Genomic DNA, 26,809 nt, shown 5'->3' on the forward strand with positions numbered 1-26,809 from the left:
GATCCAGTGAATCCATGACTCCCCAGGCCCGACCCAGACGTCCTATTGACCTCCGGCTCACAACCTGCGGAGACATGAATATCACTGCCAAGGTAAGTGAATCTATCCACGACCTCAACATCCTCACCACAAACAGACACAGACAGGACAGCAGCATCCAAGATGTCACCGAAAGCCTGGATCTTTGTTTTGACCCAAGAAATCCGTAATCCCAACGGCTCCGACTCCTCATTCAGCACCTCGAGGGCCCCCAAGAGGATGTCTAAAGTCTCCGCAAAGATGACTGCATCATCTGCAAAATCAAGGTCCGAGATCTTGACATTGCCAAACGATGCACCGCAACTTGATCTCTCCGACATCCTCCCAAAAATCCAGTCCATACAAGTGCTGAAAAGTGTGGGGCAAGTACACATCCCTGACGAACTCCAGTAACAACTGGAAATAAGTCAGAGGCGGTACCACCACACTTCACAGCACTCTCAGTACCAGAGTAGAGTTCAGACATCAGATCGATCAGTTTCGGTGGCACCCCGCGAAGACCAAGAATCCTCCAGAGGACATCCCGATTCACTGAATCGAACGCTTTACAGAGATCAACATAGGCTGCAAGCAGCCCCTGCCGAAACTCTCGTCTGCGTTCAATGAGGACACGAAGAGCAAGGATACGGTCAATCGTTGACCTCTTTGGTGTAAAGCCTGACTGCTCTGGACGCTGGTGCTCAAGCAGATGGTGGCGAACCCTATCAAGAATTATCCGAGCAAAGACCTTGCCCGGCACTGAGAGCAGCGTCACCCCTCGGTAGTTGTTGCAGTCTTGGCGATCACCCTTCCCTTTCCAGAGAGGGACAACAAGGCCCCTCTTCCAGTCAGTTGGGATGATGCCTGTGTTCCAGGCAGAGCACAAAACTGCATGCAACGACGCGAGTGCAGCATTTCCACCAGCCTTGAGAAGTTCAGCATGGATGCCACAGATCCCTGGAGCTTTGCCCCGTTTCAACTGGTTCACCGCAGCCCGTGTTTCCACAAGCGATGGTGGACCACAGTTGATTCGAGGGTCAGCAACAGGGATTGTAACACCCTTGACGTCCAACTCGACAGCTGGGGGATCAGCCTGGTACAACCGCTCAAAGTAAACCGGCCCAGCGGGCCTTCACTTCAGACTCCTCTGTCAAGAGCCTACCACTCTCTGCTCGAACTGTAGTGCTCCGAGGGATGGACTTGAATGAACGTAATGCGCGAATTCCCCTGCAAGCGGGACGAGAATCACCTGTCCACAGGTGATGCTCTACCCCCTCACAGATTCCTCGCACATAGGCCTCCTTGTCCACCCTCAGTACACGTACAGTTTTACGCCTCAGCTCCCTGAACAGCTCAGCTCTGCCATTCAGCCTGGCCCTGCGACTCTGGTCAATGGTATCCAGTGTCCCTTGAGAGACAAAATTCTTCTTTGCCCTGCGGTGAACTCCAAGGCATCCACCGGCAACATCAAGGACGGTGGTCTTGAAGGTGCTCCACAACTCTTCAGGACCCCCAAAGCACCCAGACCCCCCAAGTGTCCACTCAGCCTGTTCGCAAACTCCTCAGCTACTCTCTCATCCCTGAGCTTGGCAACATCCAGCCTAGGCTGGGATGGTACCATTCTCCAGGATTTAAGGTGCAGCTTTAGAGTTGCTACAACAAGCCTGTGGTCAGTATTGAGGAACTGAGCACTCCGGTAGACCCTGCAGTTCTGGATCATCCTCCAACGACCGTCAATGAGGACATGGTCAATCTCCTTTGCCACACCGCCAGCGTTGGAATACCAAGTCCAGCGATGAGCTTGCGGGCGCTGAAACCATGAACCAGCCACCCTAAGTCCATGACTTCTTGCAAAGTCAAGGAACTTAGTGCTATTCTGGTTCATAGTTCCTGACCCATGGGGACCAACACACACCTCATAACCATCCCTATCAGTTCCAGTCGATGCATTGAAATCCCCCAAGACTAGAAGTGTATCTCGTCTGGGGCACTGATCAACCACAGACTCGAGTGTGGCGTAGAATGCATCCTTCACGGTAAGATCACTCGCCTCAGTCGGAGCATAAATAGAGACCAGGGAAATGACACCCAAGGAGTGACGAATCCTTAATCTCATAATACACTCGTTGACCGGTGTTACCTCAATTATCATTGGGGTCAGCTTATTGGACACAGCTACAGCAACTCCTTGGGTATGGTAACCATCAGAGCGACCAGACCAATAGTAGGTGTAACCACCCACCATTATCTCGCCGCAATCCGGTCTCCGAACCTCAGAGAGAGCTGCAATCCCGATGTCCAAACGCTTGAGCTCAGATGATAACAGAGACAGGTGATCATCCTCTCTTAGGGATAGGACATTCCAGGCACCCACCCGAAGGGACCGCCTCAGGTTAACCCAAGGAGACCGCCGTCTGGTGGACGACACCTCAGCACCACTCCGACACACTCTCCCGCAATCTGACCCAGGGATGTTACCCCCGTGGTTTCCCTCCTATCAAAGATTGGGGTCCCGAAGGCTTTGCCCCAATCCCATCATCCGGTGAGCTGCCCTGCGAAGGGAAGCTGCACAGGAGGTACTCCCACGGAGTGGGTTTTCAGATTTTTTTGCGTTTTTGCGTTTTGCGGAATGAAGCGTTTTACGGTGGCCGGAGTGCAAATCCTGCCACCAACCTCCTAATAAGAAGTAACCCAACTGCAGGAGGACGTCCGCAGACACAGTTGGGCACTAGATATGGATGGCCGTTGGCTCACAAGGAGCTCCTCCGCCCTTTGACAGGTTTTGTTTTTAATCCTGCTGGGTGTCCATATCCAAACACCCTCCTCACCAGAAAACCTGGTGGGGGAGACGGTTTAGTCGCCGACAACCCGACCATGGAACAGGTTAGTACAGGTTTACATGGTACCTGTAGCAGGTCACAGATCGAACCTGACCTGACACATGTGAGTCAGATTGTGCAGCCGAGCTAAGTTTGCTGGTATCTGCTGGCTTTGTATCTTCGTCGATGTGGCTGTATAAGGTTTCCGTTGCCAGTCATGTGGGTGTCGACGTGAACGTCAGAGACCATGAAGTCGTCTTCCTGCAGGTGGATATCCTTGACTCTCCTGAGGAGGACCACTGCAATAGGTGCTTAGATTGTATGTTGGTCTTCATTTGAGTGAAACGATTGTCCGTAATGGTATACGCTCTCTTTACAGATTGTGGTCGGCCGTAGAGCGAGGTGAGAGCGAGTCTGTGGGGCGCATTGTCTGAAACTCGGCTTCAGTTAGAAGTTTTCTTTTCTTTTATTTCTGTTGGATTTTTAATTCCCGTCTTTCATTGGCTTGCGTGGGATCTTCCGTGACCGCTTGGTACGTCCATTTGGCGCGAAGGAGAGCTCAAGTTATCCTGTTGAAGTCACTTTTGTTGAGTATCACCGTCGATGGACCCTCGTGTGCAGGAACGATAATGGTAGACTTGTCTTGGCCCATGAAGTCGCGAAGGTGCACGGCGTTCATTGTGGGTAATAGATGTGCAAGAAAGTTTCAGTACAATCTGGTATGACCTTCACGGACATTGCATCTACATCCCTTTTGAAATCTGCTTCTCGTAATTTTCATTTTTCCCTGTTCACCTTATATCTCCCCATTTACATATTTATACATAAACTTTGTTTTACTTGTATTTACCGAATATCCTAATTCCATTCAAGCTATTGTCAAATCACGTGACCTTACTCTTTGTCTAAAATATCTTTTCCCCATGTTGTTCCTTGATCCTCAATGCATGTGACTGGATGGGACAGTAAACTTGAGCTTGCATCACCCCTGCTAGCGCCGGACAGGAATGTGCGGCTAGCACTGGCCGAGCTGACTTCACGAGGGATGAGCGCTGGAATCCAAACCATTCAAAGCCAAAACGCACTACCAATTGAGATATAACACCACTATCCCGATGTCGTGATGTCAGTAATGGAAAAGATTTTTGTCTGTAATAAACTCAAGAGGTAATGTAATTTTCCCTCCACTCGGCCACGTTTAACTGTTATCTGATCTCATGGTCCTTCACTCGCACTCCCTCCATTTTCATCCCCAAATGACATTTTCAAAATAGTTCTCTTTGACATTTAAAAGGGAGGAATTATAATGAAGACGGATTGCTTATGCAGAATGCAAGTCACAATTAGCTTCTGGGCCGAGAGCAACATTCGTGCCATGATCGATATGTTTAACCAAGAGAGAATGTCCATCAGATTGTGCAGTCGGAGATCTCAAGCCCACGGCTTCGCATCATGGTGTCGAGTTGCAGTGACCGTACCTGTATGTCGTTCCTTATCACAAATGTCTGATGTCCGTAGTGAACGTGCACGAGGTCACGTCTTTTCATTCGAGAATTGCCCTGCATTATCAACGTCAGTCTTTAAGAAAAGAAAGACCATCATTTTCTGTATCGAATACCATCGGAACAGACGAGTAGGCAAAAGTGCAATTGTGTATTTTTAGTTGTAGATGCTGTTTTCATGCTCGGTTTTGAAATGCTGTGATTTTTTTTTTTTGAAGGGGGGGAGAAGGTTGACACCCCTAGCTGCAGCCATAAGTGACTGGTTTGGGCAGAAAATGTGTTTCTGGCTGTCAGTGGCATGAGCCGCACCAAAGCTTCGAAAATCCCGAGCAAATGCTCGCAGCAGCAGCTGGTTGCTGCCCTCTTTTGGCCATCTTTATCGCTCCTCCGCACGATTTTCTATTAACCCCAGCCAGTCTTGGTCAGACCCGGTGTCCCGAAGAGTGCATCCTGCCAGGGAAATAAAATTGGAGCATGTAGTTACACACGTTTTTATCAGCATATGCAGGTTGGACGAGCGTTTTCCTTTTTACTCTTTTTCCCCAGCAGGGGTGAAAAGCAATTTTTCCGGCGTTGCTACCTTGGAATCAAATGAGTGAGCAATGTATGCTGCATGCAGAAAGTGTTCCAGGTTGGACTCTCACCATTTCTTCCATCTTCATTCTATCCCCACAGACCCTGATGCTGCAGCAGCCGAAGCTATGATGCTGCTGAACTCTTTTGAACAAGGTGGAAATTCACATATTGCTCTTTTTTGAAGTACCTACATGCATTGCGCACACACTACACACGACTGGACCATGTGTGAGGGTTTCATAGTGCAGAAGATGGGTTGATACTGTCATTTTGAAAAAAATATTACCTCCGCCGCCGAAGGTGGATGGAGGTTATGTTTTCACCCCATGTTTGTTTATCTTTCTGTGAGCAGGATGTTAACGATGGATTCGGACAAAGTTTGGTGGACAGGTTGGATGTGTGACACGGACAAACTGATTCGATTTTGGTAAAGATCCGGATCCGGATACTGGGAAAAAAAATTTTTTTTAAGTGATTCTTCAAACATTGAGTGATGGGGCTCAACCAATATACAGCACGATATCTCAAAAAGTTATGGACGGATTCACACGAAATTTGGTGTCCGAGTTGGGTAGGTGATGAGAACAAGCCGATTTTGGTTCAGGTACGGATGCAGATCGCGTCCATCAGTGGGTGACAAAACACAAACTGTTCAGCCCGGCGGAGGTATCCACTCTCCAGAGTGTCATTCAAGTTTTATTTGTAACCAAGATTCACCAATTTTTAGCCGCGTCTCACGGAGCGAACGCTGGCTCTAAGTGAGCTCCGCGTTGTTCTTCTTCTTGTTCTTCTTCTTGTTCTTCTTCTTGTTCTTCTTCTTGTTCTTCTTCTTGTTCTTCTTCTTGTTCTTCTTCTTGTTGTTGTTGTTGTTGTTGTTCTTCTGGTGAAGACAAAACCTTTAGGACTCGGCTCTTTTATATACAGGATCCGGATCTCCTTAAGTACTAAACACCTGTACACATCCTCACATAGACGGTGCCTTTTGAGAGCGTCTATCATGAACTTTTAAATATATTCGGACATTTGCTTTAAAGTTTCGAAAAGTTCACGTTACTATTTAAAGATTATTCCATTTAATACGTTGTAATTTCGTAAATACACGATTTTCTCGTCATGAACGAGGAGCCTCCATGACGGGTCTCGCTATTGGCTCCATCAAGGCACGTGACGAAATATCGGAAATTGTTGTTGTTATTGCCTTTCGGACATTGGACACATTTGTCCTTGTTCTAATTGCTTTTAAGCTATTTTATGAAAGTGGATTTCCGAAGAAATCTCAAATCTTGGAACACCGAAGAATCTTGTCTAAATGCATGATAGACAGGCATGGTCATAACAGGACCACAGAACCACTGGAAATCCTGGGCCTTCTTTTCTGATCATGCGGTTTTCTCATTTGCGTCGCTTTCTAATTGGGATAGTTTTCACAAAACCAGAAAAATCCAATTTTCTAATTATCCTCAACAAACATAAATCTCAAGAAAAGGAAAGAATCGCACAGCAATTGATTCATCTGCTGTTGCGTTACAAGATATACGTCTCCCATGAAGGGAAACACCAAAGAGGAGGAATATTAAATCGAGCAAAAGTAATATGAAGATGTCTTGGAAGAGGTCCGAAAGTTTAGGTTGAGTCATCTTTGGATCTGGAAGTGATTTTTGCCAAGAAGGCATTTTCTAAAGGTCCGCCTTTGTATTCAAAGGTGTGCCGAACGAAGGAGAAGCTGATGGTTTGACCTTGTCGCTAGGCCCGGCTGCACCAAGGAAGGCATTGGTATGGGTCTCGGCACTGTGTGGCTGCCCATAGCCTCAAGGGGCCTGCCGGGGATGACCTCTTAGCGAATGAACGGCGCAGAGGGGCTGAGCAGAACCGTGCGAGCCCTGCACAATAAGTAATGGGATGGCAAAGTGCATTTCTGCAAGAGATGGGACATGCCCTTGATCTTGTTCTCAAAGTTGCTGACAGCTGAATGCTTTACCTTGCGCCATCAGCCTTTTATTGTTCTTTCTTAATTATTGACTCGGTTCAAGGTGTTCCCTTTGTTATTGTTTTATTTTATCAGCAATATGTCACAAGGATTTAATGATTTATAGGTAGACTCACCAAAGGTTTTATTTGCCATCGAAAAAGAAGAGCAGTTACTGAATAGACTGGTGTTTAAGGTTTGCACTCTTTCGATTCCCCCTCCAGCAGTGCAAGTTGCCTCATTTTGAGCAACGTATCTGCTCAAAATTGATCACTAAGTTACACTCAGAAAAAAAAGTTCTTCTCTTCGGAGGGAATGCGCGTGGATAAATTCCTTGCATCATCAAGCATGGTTGTGGATTCATTAGGGAACCGCGTCACATGTAAAGCCCGAACATTGGCGAAAAGACGTGTTGCAGAATGTTGAGTTTTGAAATAAAGGAAGTGTCCAAAATTTTGTGATTAAATCTTCATGTGGTATCGATTATTGTGCAGATGTAAGAAGACAGGAAGGTAGGATTCTCTGTCTGTCTGTGTGGTTTGTGCTTCCCAGATGCAAGGATGTACAAGCAGGAACAGGAGGGCTCAGTACCTTCTGGGAACGACCTCTCAGCATCACCTGGTTATCCTTCAGCCTTTGAGCCTGTCAGGTGAGTCGGGTATAGTTTTGAAGTTAAGATGTATTGCTCTGGAATCTTAGAAGTGAGGAATGAATGGTGCTTTGGAGGCATCAACGGTCACACTGACTGCCGGTTGGTTTAAAGCCCTGCGAATAATGGAAGAGGTGACTGCGTGTTTATCGAGAAAGAAAAACCAGTCATTTCCCTGGATGCTTCCATTACCACATTATGAATAATTATATTAAATGACATTGATAGCCTGTACATCTTTAATCACTGAACATTTGCTATTAACTTTGAATTATTAAAGGCAAAGGTGTTAATCTCATTTTATAGGTTAGTGCAGCATAGCTCTAATTATAGTATATATATATATATATATATATATATATATATATATATATATATATATATATATATATATATATATATATATATATATATATATATATATATATATATATATATAAGGACCAAGGCCTATTCATCTGGCCAAATTTCATCCAGCCACTTAAACGACCACTCCCACATCAGGTGCATTAATGCCTTAATTACAATCGATCGATCCATTGACGTACTTGTAAATTATTTCCCTGAACATCGATTTTCAACAGAGGTGCAATCGGTTTTCTTGTTCTACATTCACAGTCAAATATTCTCATTCAACAATGAGCAAGTTACTGCAATATCCGTGATAAACATGCGAAGCATTATTCACCTCCGCCAACGAAGGTGGACGAAGGTTATGTTTTCACCCCCGTCTGTTATCTGCAAGCAGGATATTTCAAAACGTTGTGGACGGATTCGGACAAAACTCGATGAAACAGGTTGGGTGTGTAACAAAGACGAATTGATGAGATTTTGGTGGAGATCCTAATGTGGAGTCCGGACACGAGAATTTTTTTTTAAGTGATTCTTCACCATCATTGAGAGATAAGGCCAAAAACGAGATGTAACACGATGTCTCAAAAATGTGTGGATGACTTCGTTTGGTGACAAAAGCCACATTCAGTGGAAATTTAGACGATAAGATTTCGGTTCAGTTCCGGATCCATAAACGGCCTATCAGTGGGGCAGAAAACGTAAACTGTTCAGCCTGGTGGAGGTGTGTGCTCTATCGGGCGCTGTTCGAGTATTTCGTCCATCATTAATCCAAGAAACAATCAAAATATAGTTGAATGTTTGCAAAATTAGTTTTATTCGAGTTGAATGCAAACATTGATTTCGTTATCATTTCCAGTCAGACATACCAGATTTCCGCGTCTGCTTATTGGCAGTTCCTGTGATTGCCTCTAACTAAATTGCTGTTTTATTTGAATGGGAAATATTTACTTGAGTAGATGGAAAAAACAAAATTTTTCAGGAAAAAGGAAATGTTTCTTTAGTTTTTATGGTCACCACTGTCACGGTTATGTACATTGCATCAAATACTGGAACGGCACTCGGTAGAGCGCATACCTCCGCCGGGCTGAACAGTTTACGTTTTGTATCCCACCGATAGGCTGGATCTGCAGCCGGACCTGAACCAAAGTCAAATCAATTCGTCCATGTCACACACCCAACCTGTCCACCAAGTTTCATCTGAATCCATGCACAACGTTTTGAAATATCCTGCTCACAGACAAACAAACAAGCAGTCATAAACTGGTGCTGATGAAATCGTCAACTTGACCTCTGACCTTGTCTAATAAAAGCTGTCTCCTGAGAAGGTAGCGACGCAAACCAGAAGTTTCTACGATGATTCTGGACAAAACCATCAAAAATCGAATGTTTTGGATGTTTGACCTCACTGTGACCTTGACCTTTGACCGATTTTGACCAAAATCTAATCAGCACGAGCCATCACCCTCCTGAATCACTTGGTGTAATTTGACATTGGTAGCTTCTTCTGTTCTCGAGTTATCATGCCTACAAACAAACAAACAAACAAACACACACACAAACACACACACACAAACAAACAAACAAGCAGTCATAGATTGGTACTTACGAAATCGTCAACTTGACCTCTGACCTTGTCCAATAAAAGCTGTCTCTCGAGAAGGTAGCGACGCAAATCAGAAGTTTCTACGATGATTCTGTACTAAACCATCAAAAATCGAATGTTTTGGATGTTTGACCTCACTGTGACCTTGACCTTTGACTAATTTTGACCAAAATCTAATCAGCACGAGCCACCACCCTCCTGAATCACTTGGTGTAATTTGACATTGGCAGCTTCTTCCATTCTCGAGTTATCGTGCCTAAAAACAAACAAACAAACAAACAGAAACGGAAGTCATCAATATACTAACGAAATCTTTAGATTTCGTAAGTAACAAACAAACAAACAGAAACGGAAGTCATCAATATACTGACGAAATCTTTAGATTTCGGAAGTAACAAACAGAAAGGGGTGAAAACAGTAATCTCCGTCCATCTTCGAAGATGGCGGAGGTTAATGAATAGATTTAAGGTGTCTATTTACTTTTGTCATGTATCTGTGCAGGACTTTATTGTTTTTGACCCTATCCCTCAATCGTGAAGGATCATTTTAACAATTAAATAATTATCGTATCCAGATTCGGATTCGGATATTCATCAAAATCGAATAATTTCTTCCTTGCGACACACGAACCTGTCCACCAAGTTTCGTCCGAATTCGTCCACAACTTTCTGAGATATTGTGCTGTATATCATTTGTAGCCCAATCTCTCAATGGTGAAGAATCACTGAAAAAAAATCACATTCTGGTTCCGGATCTTAACCGAAATCGGACCAGTTAGTCCTTGTCATGTTCCGAACCTGTCCACAAAGTTTCATCCGAATCCGTCCCAAACTTTTTGAGATATCCTTCACACAAACAGACAAACACACACAACGGGGTGAAAACACAACCTCCTTCACCTTCTGTGGTGGAAGTGATGATGAGATTTCAAAGATGACGGTGTCTCTCTTTTCCCCCGAAGGAGCCAAAACCCAAACGACCCGTTGGTTTAAAAAGGAAATGATCTCGACGTGATTTGAACACGCAACCTTCTGATCTGGAGTCAGACGCGCTACCATTGTGCCACAAGATCTCATCTACAAGTGAACCCAATAATAAATTCTCCATACTTCAGTCAAGTTTCTTGGGTTCAACAGACGAATGAGGACAGTGATGATACCTGCTGTTCGGACCCCCCTTTGTGAGGTCCCAATTTTCGTGGTGTGGTGATGTTTTTATTTGTAATTTGCACGAGTTGGTGTGTTTTGATTGTTTGAGTGTGTTGGAGTTTGAATATTTTGGAGTGGGAGTGTTTTGGAGTCTTTGGGATGATCAGCCGATGTTCAAACCGCTGATTTCCCAGACTCAGAGTGGACACTCCAACCGTTACAGCATCGAGTCTGGTTTAAAATAAAAATAAATAATTGATGCCAACTCATTCCACCATGACAGTGAGAGAACACGAAAGCTCGCTTGATGGAGAGGCAAGAGAGAAGGATTTCACACACAATGATACTGTGAAGGTCGTCACTGTAAATCTACTATCAATAGATGAGGTGTGTGTGTGTGTGTGTGTGTGTGTGTGTGTGTGTGTGTGTGTGTGTGTGTGTGTGTGTGTGTGTGTGTGTGTGTGTGTGTGTGTGTGTGTGTGTGTGTGTGTGTGTGTGTGTGTGTGGTCGACTCTTTGTCTCTTAATTATGTACATCTATTCATTAATTACGCACTTTTGGAATGTCCCTTTTGACCCTTTGTACTGTTGAGACCACTTACAACTTTGAAAACCTTTTAAGACCCCCAAGACCATTAAGACCCCTGAAGACCCTGAAGTCCTGGAAGACCCAAAAATCTCAAAAGTCCTTGAGGACCCAAAAGTCCAAAAAAAATCCCTGAGCACACAAACGTCCCAAAAGTTTCCAGGACCCAAAACACCCAAAGACCTCGAAGATACTGTACATTCCTGTCGACCGTTCAAATATTTTTTGAATGCACAACAAATAATCCGTGAGAATTCCCATGTTTTAAACGCACGCCATGTTAAGGTGAAGAAAGCAACTCAATACGGACTTCTCTGCTCTCTCACGGCATTCTAATTACAAAAGAAACTGGAAGGGGACTCGGCAGAGTGCATGCCTCCACCACGTAATGCCTTATCCATGAGAACATATTGGGCCCAATACATATTTGAAATATCTTGCGATCGAGAGACATGACAGAAGTGAATCGACATCATGATTTTTTCCGAATTTATTTCTTGAACATTTGAAGAACATTTGATCCATTTCAATAGATGCTCTGGTGTTTAGTGGACTTGACATTTGCAGATTTCAACACTTTTACTCTTTCAAGCAAAGAACTAACGAGTTCCGAAATTTTCTCTTCTGGGATTTCCACCCAGGCCTCATGCAAAAGGTTTAGCAATTCTGCCAATGATGTTGGTTTCTGGACATTTTCTGTACAGCTCGATCCAATTTAGCCCAGAGGTGTTCAATGGGATTCACATCAGGAGACTGACTGGGCCATGGAAGTCACTTGATCCCATTTCTGTCCTGCCATTCTTTGGTCTTTTTTGCAGTGTGGCAAGGAGCTCCATCTTCCATGGACAGTGTTGTTTTTGACTATCTGACCAGTGGATAAGACAGGGAGAAGTCCTTCCTCAAGGATAGAAGTGTGTTTCGTCGAGTTGCTGTTGCCCACCCACTTCACAAGCTCTGACCGACCAGTACTCCAGATTGCTCCACACGCCATCACTGAAAAACCACTGTGTTTGACAGTTGGCTGCAATCGGTTCAAAGAGAACTCTTGACTGGGAAGTCTCCAGATCCACACATGTCCACTGTCAGAAAACTGAGCAAATTGGGACTCATCTGAAAAAAATGACAGTTTTCCAAAACTCCAAGGGTCTGTTGGCCACATCATCAGCCCACTTCGTTCTTTGAACGTTGAATTGTCGAAGAAGACATTTTCTCTGAGCTGCTCTCCCATAGTCGTCCATTTGATGAAGTTACTGCACGACAGTTCTTGAGCTAACTTGGAACTCATCTGCAACATCTGCTGTCTTGAAACGGGGAGTTTTCTCAATGGATCACTTGACAGCTCCAAAACACCTTTCTGAGGGCCCAGATCGACCAGAATGGGAAGCTGTGGATTCCTTGCCTTCGCTGGTGAATTGCACAATCACCTGATGATGTGACTCTGGCTGACTCCACCTTCCGATTGTCCAGCAATTCATCCTCTGAAAATCGTAAAGGTCTTGTGCTCCCTGGGTTTGAGGCATAGTTAATTTTCGCACATGACCCAGGATCTCGTTTCTGCAAATAAATCGTTGAATATCAGTCCAAATCACTCAGTAAAACTTGCTTTATACAGATTAAACTAGAGGGGGAGCACTCGAGAGAGTGCAAAACCTCCGCCGCCAATACTGCTCGGTCACTGAAGTAAACCTTATATCTTCTTTATTAAATATGATGTCAACAGTGCTGACAGAGTCATCGTTCTTTTCTCCAACATTTTTTTTGGGGGGGGGGGGTTGGAAATCACTTAAAACATGCAGAAATGCAAAAAAAAATTCTTTTTTGGGGGGTAACAATTTTGTGGGGGGAGGTTGGAAATCACTCAAAACATGTAGAATGCAAAAAAAATCTTTAACAATTTTTTTTTGGGGGGGGGGTTGGAAATCACTTAAAATATGTAGAGATGGAAAAAAAAACAAATTCTCTATTTTTTTGGGGGGGGATAATTTTTTTGGGGGGGAGGGGATTGGAAATCACTAAAAACATGGAGAAATGCAAAAAAAAAACTTGTTTCTTCTCTAACAAATTTTTTTTGGGGGGGGGGAGTCCAAAATTTAATGGCATGATCCTTGGACCATACCTAACGCCCCCCACCAAGTTTCGTCGAAATCCGTCGAGGAGTTTTTCCGTAATACTGTTCACAAACATACAAACAAACAAACAAATAAACCAATGTCACCCGCAGGGTGACCCGTATCTTGCCAAAAGATGACCACGTGTGACTTCTTTAAGGTCACACTGAGGTGAACAGAGCTGCTATCCACCAGGAGCGACTCCTTGAGGAATATCTGCATACGAGAGATTCCGATGAGAATCGTTCAACAGAGTAACCATGAAAAATATCCGTTTGCCTCATAATGTCACCAAATGACGTCATAATGTCTCAAGCTTGACATATCTAGAAAGCAATCATCGAGGTGTTCAATTTGAGGTACGACACGATATGGTTCCTGAAAAATTGAAAATTTGACCTTGGGGTCAAATATGTTTGACCTGAGGCGTTAACCATGAAGGTCAAGTCCAATCGCCACCAAAAATTAATCAGCTGAGCGCCAGACCATGAACTGTATTCCCATTAAGTTTGAAGACGATCCGATCAAAATTACTCAAAAAATAAGGGTTTCTTCGACTCCCCTGATTTGCGACAAAGTGACCTTGACCTTTGACCTTGACCTTCAAAATTTTGTGCGCTGAAAGGGACCTCTATAGGCCTCTAATATGCGAAGTTACAAAAATTTCCAATGATAACTGTGCTCTGCAGAATTTTTTATACGTGATTACAGACAAACAACAACAAAAAAACATACAAGCTGACTAACATATCTTTACTTGCAAAACTTCGTTTTGGCAAGATAGCAAACAAGCAGTCATCGACTGGTACTTACGAAATCGTCAACTTGACCTCTGACCTTGTCTAATAAAAGCTGTCTCTCGAGAAGGTAGCGACTCAAACCAGAAGTTTCTATGATGATTCTGCACCAAACCATCAAAAATCGAATGTTTTGGATGTTTGACCTCAGTGTGACCTTGACCTTTGACCGATTTTGACCAAAATCTAATCAGCGCTAGCCACCACCCTCCTGAATCGCGTGGTGTAATTTGACATTGGCAGCTTCTTCCGTTCTCGAGTTATCTGTACCACACCTTCAAAAATCGAATATTTGACCTCACCGTGACCTTGACCTTTGACCGATTTCGACCAAAATCTAAGCAGCACTTGCCATCACCCTCCTGAATCACGTGGTGTAATTTGACATTGGCAGCTTCTTCCTTTCTCAAGTTATCATTTTTTGGATGTTTGACCTCACTGTGACCTTGACCTTGACCGATTTTGACCAAAATCTAAGCAGCGCTAGCCACCACCCTCCTGAATCACGTGGTGTAATTTGACATTGGCAGCTTCTTCCGTTCTCGAGTTATCTGTACCACACCTTCAAAAATCGAATATTTGACCTCACCGTGACCTTGACCTTTGACCGATTTCGACCAAAATCTAAGCAGCACTTGCCATCACCCTCCTGAATCACGTGGTGTAATTTGACAATGGTAGCTTCTTCCGTTCTCGAGTTATCGTGCCTACAAACAAACAAACAAACAAACAAACAGAAACGGAAGTCATCAATATACTTATGAAATCTTTAGATTTCGTAAGTAACAAACAAACAAGCAGTCATAGACTGGTACTTACGAAATAGTCAACTTGACCTCTGACCTTGTCTAATAAAAGCTGTCTCAAGAGAAGGTAGCGACGCAAACCATAAGTTTCTACGATGATTCTGTACCAAACCATCAAAAATCGAATGTTTTGGATGTTTGACCTCACTGTGACCTTGACCTTTGACCGATTTTGACCAAAATTTAATCTGCGCTAGCCATCACCCTCCTGAATCACGTGGTGTGATTTGACATTGGTAGCTTCTTCCGTTCTCGAGTTATCTGTACCAAACCATCAAAAATCGAATATTTGACCTCACCGTGACCTTGACCTTTGACCGATTTTGACCAAAATCTAATCAGCACTAGTCATCACCCTGCTGAATCACGTGGTGTAATTTGACATTGGCGGCTTCTTCCGTTCTCGAGTTATCGTGCCTACAAACAAACAAACAAGCAGTCATAGACTGGTACTTATGAAATCGTCAACTTGACCTCTGACCTTGTCCAATAAAAGCTGTCTCTCGAGGAGGTAGCGACGCAAACCAGAAGTTTCTACGATGATTCTGCACCAAACCATCAAAAATCGAATGTTTTGGATGTTTGACCTCACTGTGACCTTAACCTTTGACTGATTTTGACCAAAATCTAATCAGCACTAGCCACCACCCTCATGAATCACGTGGTGTAATTTGACATTGGCAGCTTCTTCCGTTCTCGAGTTATCGTGCCTACAAACAAACAAACAATCAAGCAGTCATAGACTGGTACTTATGAAATCGTCAACTTGACCTCTGACCTTGTCCAATAAAAGCTGTCTCTCGAGAGAAGGTCGCGACGCAAACCAGAAGTTTCTACGATGATTCTGCACCAAACCATCAAAAATCGAGTGTTTTGGATGTTTGACCTCACTGTGACCTTAACCTTTGACTAATTTTGACCAAAATCTAATCAGCACTAGCCACCACCCTCCTGAATTAATTGGTGTAATTTGACCTTGGGAGCTTCTTCCGTTCTCGAGTTATCGTGCCTAAAAATAAACAAACAAACAGAAACGGAAGTCATCAATATACTAACGAAATCTTTAGATTTCGGAAGTAACAAACAGAAAGGGGTGAAAACAGTAATCTCCGTCCATCTTCGAAGATGGCGGAGGTTAATGAATAGATTAAAGGTGTCTATTTACTTTTGTCATGTATCTGTGCAGGACTTTATTGTTTTTGACCCTATCCCTCAATCGTGAAGGATCATTTTAACAATTAAATAATTATCGTATCCAGATTCGGATTCGGATATTCATCAAAATCGAATAATTTCTTCCTTGCGACACACGAACCTGTCCACCAAGTTTCGTCCGAATTCGTCCACAACTTTCTGAGATATTGTGCTGTATATCATTTGTACCCCAATCTCTCAATGGTGAAGAATCACTGAAAAAAATATCACATTCTGGTTCCGGATCTTAACCGAAATCGGACCAGTTAGTCCTTGTCATATTCTGAACCTGTCCACAAAGTTTCATCCGAATCCATCCCAAACCTTTTAGATATCCTTCACACAAACAGACAAACACACACAAAGGGGTGAAAACACAACCTCCTTCACCTTCTGTGGTGGAAGTGATGATGAGATTTCAAAGATGACGGTGTCTCTCTTTTTCCCCGAAGGAGCCAAAACCCAAACGACCCGTTGGTTTAAAAAGAAAATGATCTCGACGTGATTTGAACACGCAACCTTCTGATCTGGAGTCAGACGCGCTACCATTGTGCCACGAGATCTTATCTGCAATTGAATCCAATAATAAATTCTCCATACTTCAGTCAAGTTTCTTGGGTTCAACAGACGAATGAGGACAGTGATGATACCTGCTATTCGGACCCCCTTTGTGAGGTCCCAATTCTCGTGGTGTGGTGATGTTTTGTAATTTGCACGAGTTGGTGTGTTTTCATTGTTTGAGTGTGTTGGAGTTTGAATATTTTGGAGTGGGAGTGTTTTGGAGTCTTTGGGATGACTCAGCCGATGTTCAAACCGCTGATTTCCCAGACTCAGAGTGGACACTCCAACCGTTACAGCATCGAGTCTGGTTTAAAATAAAAATAAATAATTGATGCCAACTCATTCCACCATGACAGTGAGAGAACACGAAAGCTCGCTTGATGGAGAGGCAAGAGAGAAGGATTTCACACACAATGATACTGTGAAGGTCATCACTGTAAATCTACTATCATTAGATGAGGTGTGTGTGTGTGTGTGTGTGTGTGTGTGTGTGTGTGTGTGTGTGTGTGTGTGTGTGTGTATGTGTGTGTGTGTGTGTGTGTGTGTGGGTGTGTGTGTGTGTGTGTGTGTGTGTGTGTGTGTGTGTGTGTGTGTGTGTGTGTGTGTGTGTGTGTGGTCGACTTTTTGTCTCTTAATTATGTACATCTATTCATTAATTACGCACTTTTGGAATGTCCCTTTTGACCCTTTGTACTGTTGAGACCACTTCCAACTTTGAAAACCTTTTAAGACCATTAAGACCCCTTAAGACCCTGAAGTCCTGGAAGACCCAAAAATCTCAAAAGTCCTTGAGGACCCAAAAGTCCAAAAAAAATCCCTGAGCACACAAACATCCCAAAGGTTTCCAGGACCCAAAACACCCAAAGACCTTGAAGATACTGTGCATTCCTGTAGACCATTCAAATATTTTTTGAATGCACAACAAATAATCAGTGAAAATTCCCATGTTTTAAACGCACGCCATGATAAGGTGAAGAAAACAACTCAATACGGACTTCTCTGCTCTCTCACGGCATTCTAATTACAAAAGAAACTGGAAGGGCACTCGGCAGAGTGCATGCCTCCACCACATAATGCCTTATCCATGAGAACATATTGGGCCCAACACATATTTGAAATATCTTGCGATCGAGAGACATGACAGAAGTGAATCGACATCATGATTTTTTCCAAATTTATTTCTTGAACATTTGAAGAACATTTGATCCATTTCAATAGATGCTCTGGTGTTTAGTGGAATTGCCATTTGCAGATTTCAACGCTTTTACTCTTTCAAGCAAAGAACTAACGAGTTCAGAAATTTTCTCTTCTGGGATTTCCACCCAGGCCTCATGCAAAAGGTTTAGCAATTCTGCCAATGATGTTGGTTTCCTGGACATTTTCTGTACAGCTCGATCCAATTTAGCCCAGAGGTGTTCAATGGGATTCACATCAGGAGACTGACTGGGCCATGGAAGTCACTTGATCCCATTTCTGTCCTGCCATTCTTTGGTCTTTTTTGCAGTGTGGCAAGGAGCTCCATCTTCCATGGACAGTGTTGTTTTTGACTATCTGACCAGTGGAGAAGACAGGGAGAAGTCCTTCCTCAAGGATAGAAGTGTGTTTCGTGGAGTTACTGTTGCCCACCCACTTCACAAGCTCTGACCGACCAGTACTCCAGATTGCTCCACACGCCATCACTGAAAAACCACTGTGTTTGACAGTTGGCTGCAATCGGTTAAAAGAGAACTCTTGACTGGGAAGTCTCCAGATCCACACATGTCCACTGTTAGAAAACTGAGCAAATTGGGACTCATCTGAAAAAAAATGACAGTTTTCCAAAACTCCAAGGGTCTGTTGGCCACATCATCAGCCCACTTCGTTCTTTGAACGTTGACTGGTCGAAGAAGACATTTTCTCTGAGCTGCTCTCCCATAGTAGTCCATTTGATGAAGTTACTGCACGACAGTTCTTGAGCTAATTTGGAACTCATCTGCAACATCTGCTGTCTTGAAACGGGGAGTTTTCTCAATGGATCACTTGACAGCTCCAAAACACCTTTCTGAGGGCCCAGATCGACCAGAATGGGAAGCTGTGGATTCCTTGCCTTCGCTGGTGAATTGCACAATCACCTGATTATCTGACTCTGGCTGACTCCACCTTCCGATTGTCCAGCAATTCATCCTCTGAAAATCGTAAAGGTCTTGTGCTCCCTGGGTTTGAGGCATAGTTAATTTTCGCACATGACCCAGGATCTCGTTTCTGCAAATAAATCGTTGAATATTAGTCCAAATCACTCAGTAAAACTTGCTTTATACAGATTAAACTAGAGGGGGAGCACTCGGGAGAGTGCAAAACCTCCGCCGCCAATACTGCTGGGTCACTCAAGTAAACCTTATATCTTCTTCATTAAATATGATGTCAACAGTGCTGACAGAGTTATCGTTCTTTTCTCCAACATTTTTTTTTGGGGGGGGGGGGGAACAATTTTATTGGGAGGGTTGGAAATCACTTAAAACATGTAGAAATACAAAAAAATTCTTTTTTTGGGGGGTGGGGGTAACAATTTTTTGGGAGGGTTGGAAATCACTTAAAACATGTAGAAATACAAAAAAAATTCTCTATTTTTTAGGGGGGGTAACAATTTTTTTGGGGGAGGTTGGAAATCACTCAAAACATGCAGAAATGCAAAAAAAAAAAAAATCTTTAACAATTTTTTTTTTTTTGGGGGGGGGGGTTGGAAATCACTTAAAATATGTGGAGATGGAAAAAAAACGAATTCTCTATTTTTTGGGGGGGGGATAATTTTTTTGGGGGGAGGGGATTGGAAATCACTAAAAACATGGAGAAATGCAAAAAAAAACTTTTTTCTTCTCTAACAATTTTTTTTGGGGGGGGAGTCCAAAATTTAATGGCATGATCCTTGGACCATACCTAACCCCCCCCCCCCCACCAAGTTTCGTCGAAATCCGTCGAGGAGTTTTTCCGTAATACTGTTCACAAACATACAAACAAACAAACAAATAAACCAATGTCACCCGCAGGGTGACCCGTATCTTGCCAAAAGATGACCACGTGTGACTTCTTTAAGGTCACACTGAGGTGAACAGAGCTGCTATCCACCAGGAGCGACTCCTCGAGGAATATCTGCCTACGAGAGATTCCGATGAGAATGGTTCAACAGAGTAACCATGAAAAATATCCGTTTGCCTCATAATGTCACCAAATGATGTCATAATGTCTCAAGCTTGACATATCTAGAAAGCAATCATCGAGGTGTTCAATTTGAGGTACGACACGATATGGTTCCTAAAACTTGAAAATTTGACCTTGGGGTCAAATATGTTTGACCTGAGGCGTTAACCATGAAGGTCAAGTCCAATCGCCACCAAAAATTAATCAGCTGAGCGCCAGACCATGAACTGTATTCCCATTAAGTTTGAAGACGATCCGATCAAAATTACTCAAAAAATAAGGGTTTCGTCGACTCCCCTGATTTGCCACAAAGTGACCTTGACCTTTGACCTTGACCTTCAAAATTTTGTGCGCTGAAAGGGACCTCTATAGGCCTCTAATATGCGAAGTTACAAAAATTTCCAATAATAACTGTGCTCTGCAGAATTTTTTTATACGTGATTACAGACAAACAACAACAAAAAAAACATACAAGCTGACTAACATATCTTTACTTGCAAAAACTTCGTTTTGGCAAGATAACAAACAAGCAGTCATCGACTGGTACTTACGAAATTGTCAACTTGACCTCTGACCTTGTCTAATAAAAGCTGTCTCTCGAGAAGGTAGCGACTCAAACCAGAAGTTTCTATGATGATTCTGCACCAAACCATCAAAAATCGAATGTTTTGGATGTTTGACCTCAGTGTGACCTTGACCTTTGACCGATTTTGACCAAAATCTAATGAGCGCTAGCCACCACCCTCCTGAATCACGTGGTGTAATTTGACATTGGTAGCTTCTTCCTTTCTCAAGTTATCATTTTTTGGATGTTTGACCTCACTGTGACCTTGACCTTGACCGATTTTTACCAAAATCTAATCAGCACGAGCCATCACCCTCCTGAATCACGTGGTGTAATTTGACATTGGCAGCTTCTTCCGTTCTCGAGTTATCTGTACCAAACCTTCAAAAATCGAATATTTGACCTCACCGTGACCTTGACCTTTGACCGATTTCGACCAAAATCTAAGCAGCACTTGCCATCACCCTCCTGAATCACGTGGTGTAATTTGACAATGGTAGCTTCTTCCGTTCTCAAGTTATCGTGCCTACAAACAAACAAACAAACAAACAAACAGAAACGGAAGTCATCAATATACTTATGAAATCTTTAGATTTCATAAGTAACAAACAAAGAAGCAGTCATTGACTGGTACTTACGAAATAGTCAACTTGACCTCTGACCTTGTCTAATAAAAGCTGTCTCAAGAGAAGGTAGCGACGCAAACCATAAGTTTCTACGATGATTCTGTACCAAACCATCAAAAATCGAATGTTTTGGATGTTTGACCTCACTGTGACCTTGACCTTTGACCGATTTTGACCAAAATTTAATCTGCGCTAGCCATCACCCTCCTGAATCATGTGGTGTAATTTGACATTGGAAGCTTCTTCCGTTCTCGAGTTATCTGTACCAAACCATCAAAAATCGAATATTTGACCTCACCGTGACCTTGAACTTTGACCGATTTTGACCAAAATCTAATCAGCACTAGCCATCACCTTCCTCAATCACGTGGTGTAATTTGACATTGGCAGCTTCTTCCGTTCTCGAGTTATCGTGCCTCCAAACAAACAAACAAGCAGTCATAGACTGGTACTTATGAAATAATCAACTTGACCTCTGACCTTGTCCAATAAAAGCTGTCTCGAGAGAAGGTAGCGACTCAAACCAGAAGTTTCTCCGATGATTCTGTGCCAAACCATCAAAAATCGAATGTTTTGGATGTTTGACCTCACTGTGACGTTGACATTTGACCGATTTTGACCAAAATCTAATCAGCGCTAGCCACCACCCTCCTGAATCACGTGTTATAATTTGACATTGGTAGCTTCTTCCGTTCTCGAGTTATCATTTTTGGATGTTTGACCTCACTGTGACCTTGACCTTTGACCGATTTTGACCAAAATCTAATCAGCCCTTGCCATCGCCGTCCTGAATCACGTGGTGTAATTTGACATTGGTAGCTTCTTCCGTTCTCGAGTTATCGTGCCTACAAACAAACAAACAAACAAACCAACAGAAACGGAAGGCATCAATATACTTACGAAATCTTTAGATTTCGTAAGTAACAAACAAACAAACAGAAACGAAAGTCATCAATATACTTACGAAATCTTTAGATTTCGTAATTAACAAACAAACAAGCAGTCATAGACTGGTACTTACGAAATCCTTCACTTGACCTCTGACCTTGTCCAATAAAAGCTGTCTCTCGAGAAGGTAGCGACTCAAACCAGAAGTTTCTATGATGATTCTGCACCAAACCATCAAAAATCGAATGTTTTGGATGTTTGACCGCAGTGTGACCTTGACCTTTGACCGATTTTGACCAAAATCTAATCAGCGCTAGCCACCACCCTCCTGAATCACGTGGTGTAATTTGACATTGGCAGCTTCTTCCGTTCTCGAGTTATCTGTACCACACCTTCAAAAATCGAATATTTGACCTCACCGTGACCTTGACCTTTGACCGATTTCGACCAAAATCTAAGCAGCACTTGCCATCACCCTCCTGAATCACGTGGTGTAATTTGACATTGGCAGCTTCTTCCTTTCTCAAGTTATCATTTTTTGGATGTTTGACCTCACTGTGACCTTGACCTTGACCGATTTTGACCAAAATCTAATCAGCGCTAGCCACCACCCTCCTGAATCACGTGGTGTAATTTGACATTGGCAGCTTCTTCCGTTCTCGAGTTATCTGTACCACACCTTCAAAAATCGAATATTTGACCTCACCGTGACCTTGACCTTTGACCGATTTCGACCAAAATCTAAGCAGCACTTGCCATCACCCTCCTGAATCACGTGGTGTAATTTGACAATGGTAGCTTCTTCCGTTCTCGAGTTATCGTGCCGACAAACAAACAAACAAACAAACAAACAGAAACGGAAGTCATCAATATACTTATGAAATCTTTAGATTTCGTAAGTAACAAACAAACAAGCAGTCATAGACTGGTACTTACGAAATAGTCAACTTGACCTCTGACCTTGTCTAATAAAAGCTGTCTCAAGAGAAGGTAGCGACGCAAACCATAAGTTTCTTCGATGATTCTGTACCAAACCATCAAAAATCGAATGTTTTGGATGTTTGACCTCACTGTGACCTTGACCTTTGACCGATTTTGACCAAAATTTAATCTGCGCTAGCCATCACCCTCCTGAATCACGTGGTGTAATTTGACATTGGTAGCTTCTTCCCTTCTCGAGTTATCTGTACCAAACCATCAAAAATCGAATATTTGACCTCACCGTGACCTTGACCTTTGACCGATTTTGACCAAAATCTAATCAGCACTAGTCATCACCCTCCTGAATCACGTGGTGTAATTTGACATTGGCAGCTTCTTCCGTTCTCGAGTTATCGTGCCTACAAACAAACAAACAAGCAGTCATAGACTGGTACTTATGAAATCGTCAACTTGACCTCTGACCTTGTCCAATAAAAGCTGTCTCTCGAGGAGGTAGCGACGCAAACCAGAAGTTTCTACGATGATTCTGCACCAAACCATCAAAAATCGAGTGTTTTGGATGTTTGACCTCACTGTGACCTTAACCTTTGACTGATTTTGACCAAAATCTAATCAGCACTAGCCACCACCCTCATGAATCACGTGGTGTAATTTGACATTGGCAGCTTCTTCCGTTCTCGAGTTATCGTGCCTACAAACAAACAAACAAACAAGCAGTCATAGACTGGTACTTATGAAATCGTCAACTTGACCTCTGACCTTGTCCAATAAAAGCTGTCTCTCGAGAAGGTAGCGACGCAAACCAGAAGTTTCTACGATGATTCTGCACCAAACCATCAAAAATCGAGTGTTTTGGATGTTTGACCTCACTGTGACCTTAACCTTTGACTGATTTTGACCAAAATCTAATCAGCACTAGCCACCACCCTCCTGAATTAATTGGTGTAATTTGACCTTGGGAGCTTCTTCCGTTCTCGAGTTATCGTGCCTAAAAATAAACAAACAAACAAACAGAAACGGAAGTCATCAATATACTAACGAAATCTTTAGATTTCGGAAGTAACAAACAGAAAGGGTTGAAAACAGTAATCTCCGTCCATCTTCGAAGATGGCGGAGGTTAATGAATAGATTAAAGGTGTCTATTTACTTTTGTCATGTATCTGTGCAGGACTTTATTGTTTTTGACCCTATCCCTCAATCGTGAAGGATCATTTTAACAATTAAATAATTATCGTATCCAGATTCGGATTCGGATATTCATCAAAATCGAATAATTTCTTCCTTGCGACACACGAACCTGTCCACCAAGTTTCGTCCGAATTCGTCCACAACTTTCTGAGATATTGTGCTGTATATCATTTGTACCCCAATCTCTCAATGGTGAAGAATCACTGAAAAAAATATCACATTCTGGTTCCGGATCTTCACCGAAATCGGACCAGTTAGTCCTTGTCATATTCTGAACCTGTCCACAAAGTTTCATCCGAATCCATCCCAAACCTTTTAGATATCCTTCACACAAACAGACAAACACACACAAAGGGGTGAAAACACAACCTCCTTCACCTTCTGTGGTGGAAGTGATGATGAGATTTCAAAGATGACGGTGTCTCTCTTTTTCCCCGAAGGAGCCAAAACCCAAACGACCCGTTGGTTTAAAAAGGAAATTATCTCGACGTGATTTGAACACACAACCTTCTGATCTGGAGTCAGACGCGCTACCATTGTGCCATGAGATCTTATCTGCAATTGAACCCAATAATAAATTCTCCATACTTCAGTCAAGTTTCTTGGGTTCAACAGACGAATGAGGACAGTGATGATACCTGCTGTTCGGACCCCCTTTGTGAGGTCCCAATTCTCGTGGTGTGGTGATGTTTTGTAATTTGCACGAGTTGGTGTGTTTTCATTGTTTGAGTGTGTTGGAGTTTGAATATTTTGGAGTGGGAGTGTTTTGGAGTCTTTGGGATGACTCAGCCGATGTTCAAACCGCTGATTTCCCAGACTCAGAGTGGACACTCCAACCGTTACAGCATCGAGTCTGGTTTAAAATAAAAAAAATTAATTGATGCCAACTCATTCCACCATGACAGTGAGAGAACACGAAAGCTCGCTTGATGGAGAGGCAAGAGAGAAGGATTTCACACACAATGATACTGTGAAGGTCGTCACTGTAAATCTACTATCATTAGATGAGGTGTGTGTGTGTGTGTGTGTGTGTGTGTGTGTGTGTGTGTGTGTGTGTGTGTGTGTGTGTGTGTGTGTGTGTGTGTGTGTGTGTTTGTGTGTGTGTGTGTGTATGTGTGTGTGTGTGTGTGTGTGTGTGTGGGGTCGACTTTTTGTCTCTTAATTATGTACATCTATTCATTAATTACGCACTTTTGGAATGTCCCTTTTGACCCTTTGTACTGTTGAGACCACTTCCAACTTTGAAAACCTTTTAAGACCATTAAGACCCCTTAAGACCCTGAAGTCCTGGAAGACCCAAAAATCTCAAAAGTCCTTGAGGACCCAAAAGTCCAAAAAAAATCCCTGAGCACACAAACGTCCCAAAGGTTTCCAGGACCCAAAACACCCAAAGACCTTGAAGATACTGTGCATTCCTGTAGACCATTCAAATATTTTTGAATGCACAACAAATAATCAGTGAAAATTCCCATGTTTTAAACGCACGCCATGATAAGGTGAAGAAAACAACTCAATACGGACTTCTCTGCTCTCTCACGGCATTCTAATTACAAAAGAAACTGGAAGGGCACTCGGCAGAGTGCATGCCTCCACCACATAATGCCTTATCCATGAGAACATATTGGGCCCAACACATATTTGAAATATCTTGCGATCGAGAGACATGACAGAAGTGAATCGACATCATGATTTTTTCCGAATTTATTTCTTGAACATTTGAAGAACATTTGATCCATTTCAATAGATGCTCTGGTGTTTAGTGGAATTGCCATTTGCAGATTTCAACGCTTTTACTCTTTCAAGCAAAGAACTAACGAGTTCAGAAATTTTCTCTTCTGGGATTTCCACCCAGGCCTCATGCAAAAGGTTTAGCAATTCTGCCAATGATGTTGGTTTCCTGGACATTTTCTGCACAGCTCGATCCAATTTAGCCCAGAGGTGTTCAATGGGATTCACGTCAGGAGACTGACTGGGCCATGGAAGTCACTTGATCCCATTTCTGTCCTGCCATTCTTTGGTCTTTTTTGCAGTGTGGCAAGGAGCTCCATCTTCCATGGACAGTGTTGTTTTTGACTATCTGACCAGTGGAGAAGACAGGGAGAAGTCCTTCCTCAAGGATAGAAGTGTGTTTCGTGGAGTTACTGTTGCCCACCCACTTCACAAGCTCTGACCGACCAGTACTCCAGATTGCTCCACACGCCATCACTGAAAAACCACTGTGTTTGACAGTTGGCTGCAATCGGTTAAAAGAGAACTCTTGACTGGGAAGTCTCCAGATCCACACATGTCCACTGTCAGAAAACTGAGCAAATTGGGACTCATCTGAAAAAAATGACAGTTTTCCAAAACTCCAAGGGTCTGTTGGCCACATCATCAGCCCACTTCGTTCTTTGAACGTTGACTGGTCGAAGAAGACATTTTCTCTGAGCTGCTCTCCCATAGTAGTCCATTTGATGAAGTTACTGCACGACAGTTCTTGAGCTAATTTGGAACTCATCTGCAACATCTGCTGTCTTGAAACGGGGAGTTTTCTCAATGGATCACTTGACAGCTCCAAAACACCTTTCTGAGGGCCCAGATCGACCAGAATGGGAAGCTGTGGATTCCTTGCCTTCGCTGGTGAATTGCACAATCACCTGATTATCTGACTCTGGCTGACTCCACCTTCCGATTGTCCAGCAATTCATCCTCTGAAAATCGTAAAGGTCTTGTGCTCCCTGGGTTTGAGGCATAGTTAAT

General features: G+C 43.1%; 1 protein-coding gene and 2 non-coding genes across 3 annotated transcripts in view; 1 reads left to right on the forward strand and 2 right to left on the reverse strand.

The window, feature by feature from the left end:
• Positions 1–26,809, forward strand: part of LOC147019555 (uncharacterized) — a 438,487-nt gene that overhangs the window by 365,700 nt on the left and 45,978 nt on the right. Inside the window, exons 5-6 of the mRNA XM_085894127.1 lie at positions 5,015–5,068; positions 7,434–7,530. Coding sequence (XP_085750253.1) covers positions 5,015–5,068; positions 7,434–7,530 — 151 coding nt within the window. The remainder of the gene's footprint in view (positions 1–5,014; positions 5,069–7,433; positions 7,531–26,809) is intronic.
• Positions 10,488–10,559, reverse strand: TRNAW-CCA (transfer RNA tryptophan (anticodon CCA)). Its single transcript has one exon. It is a non-coding gene; the product is annotated as a tRNA-Trp (tRNA).
• On the reverse strand, positions 16,617–16,688 carry TRNAW-CCA (transfer RNA tryptophan (anticodon CCA)). Its single transcript has one exon. It is a non-coding gene; the product is annotated as a tRNA-Trp (tRNA).

The sequence above is a fragment of the Eptatretus burgeri genome, chromosome 9 (assembly GCF_056783735.1).
Source record: "Eptatretus burgeri isolate ZD-2024b chromosome 9, Ebu_testis_v1, whole genome shotgun sequence".
Lineage (NCBI taxonomy): Eukaryota > Metazoa > Chordata > Myxini > Myxiniformes > Myxinidae > Eptatretus > Eptatretus burgeri.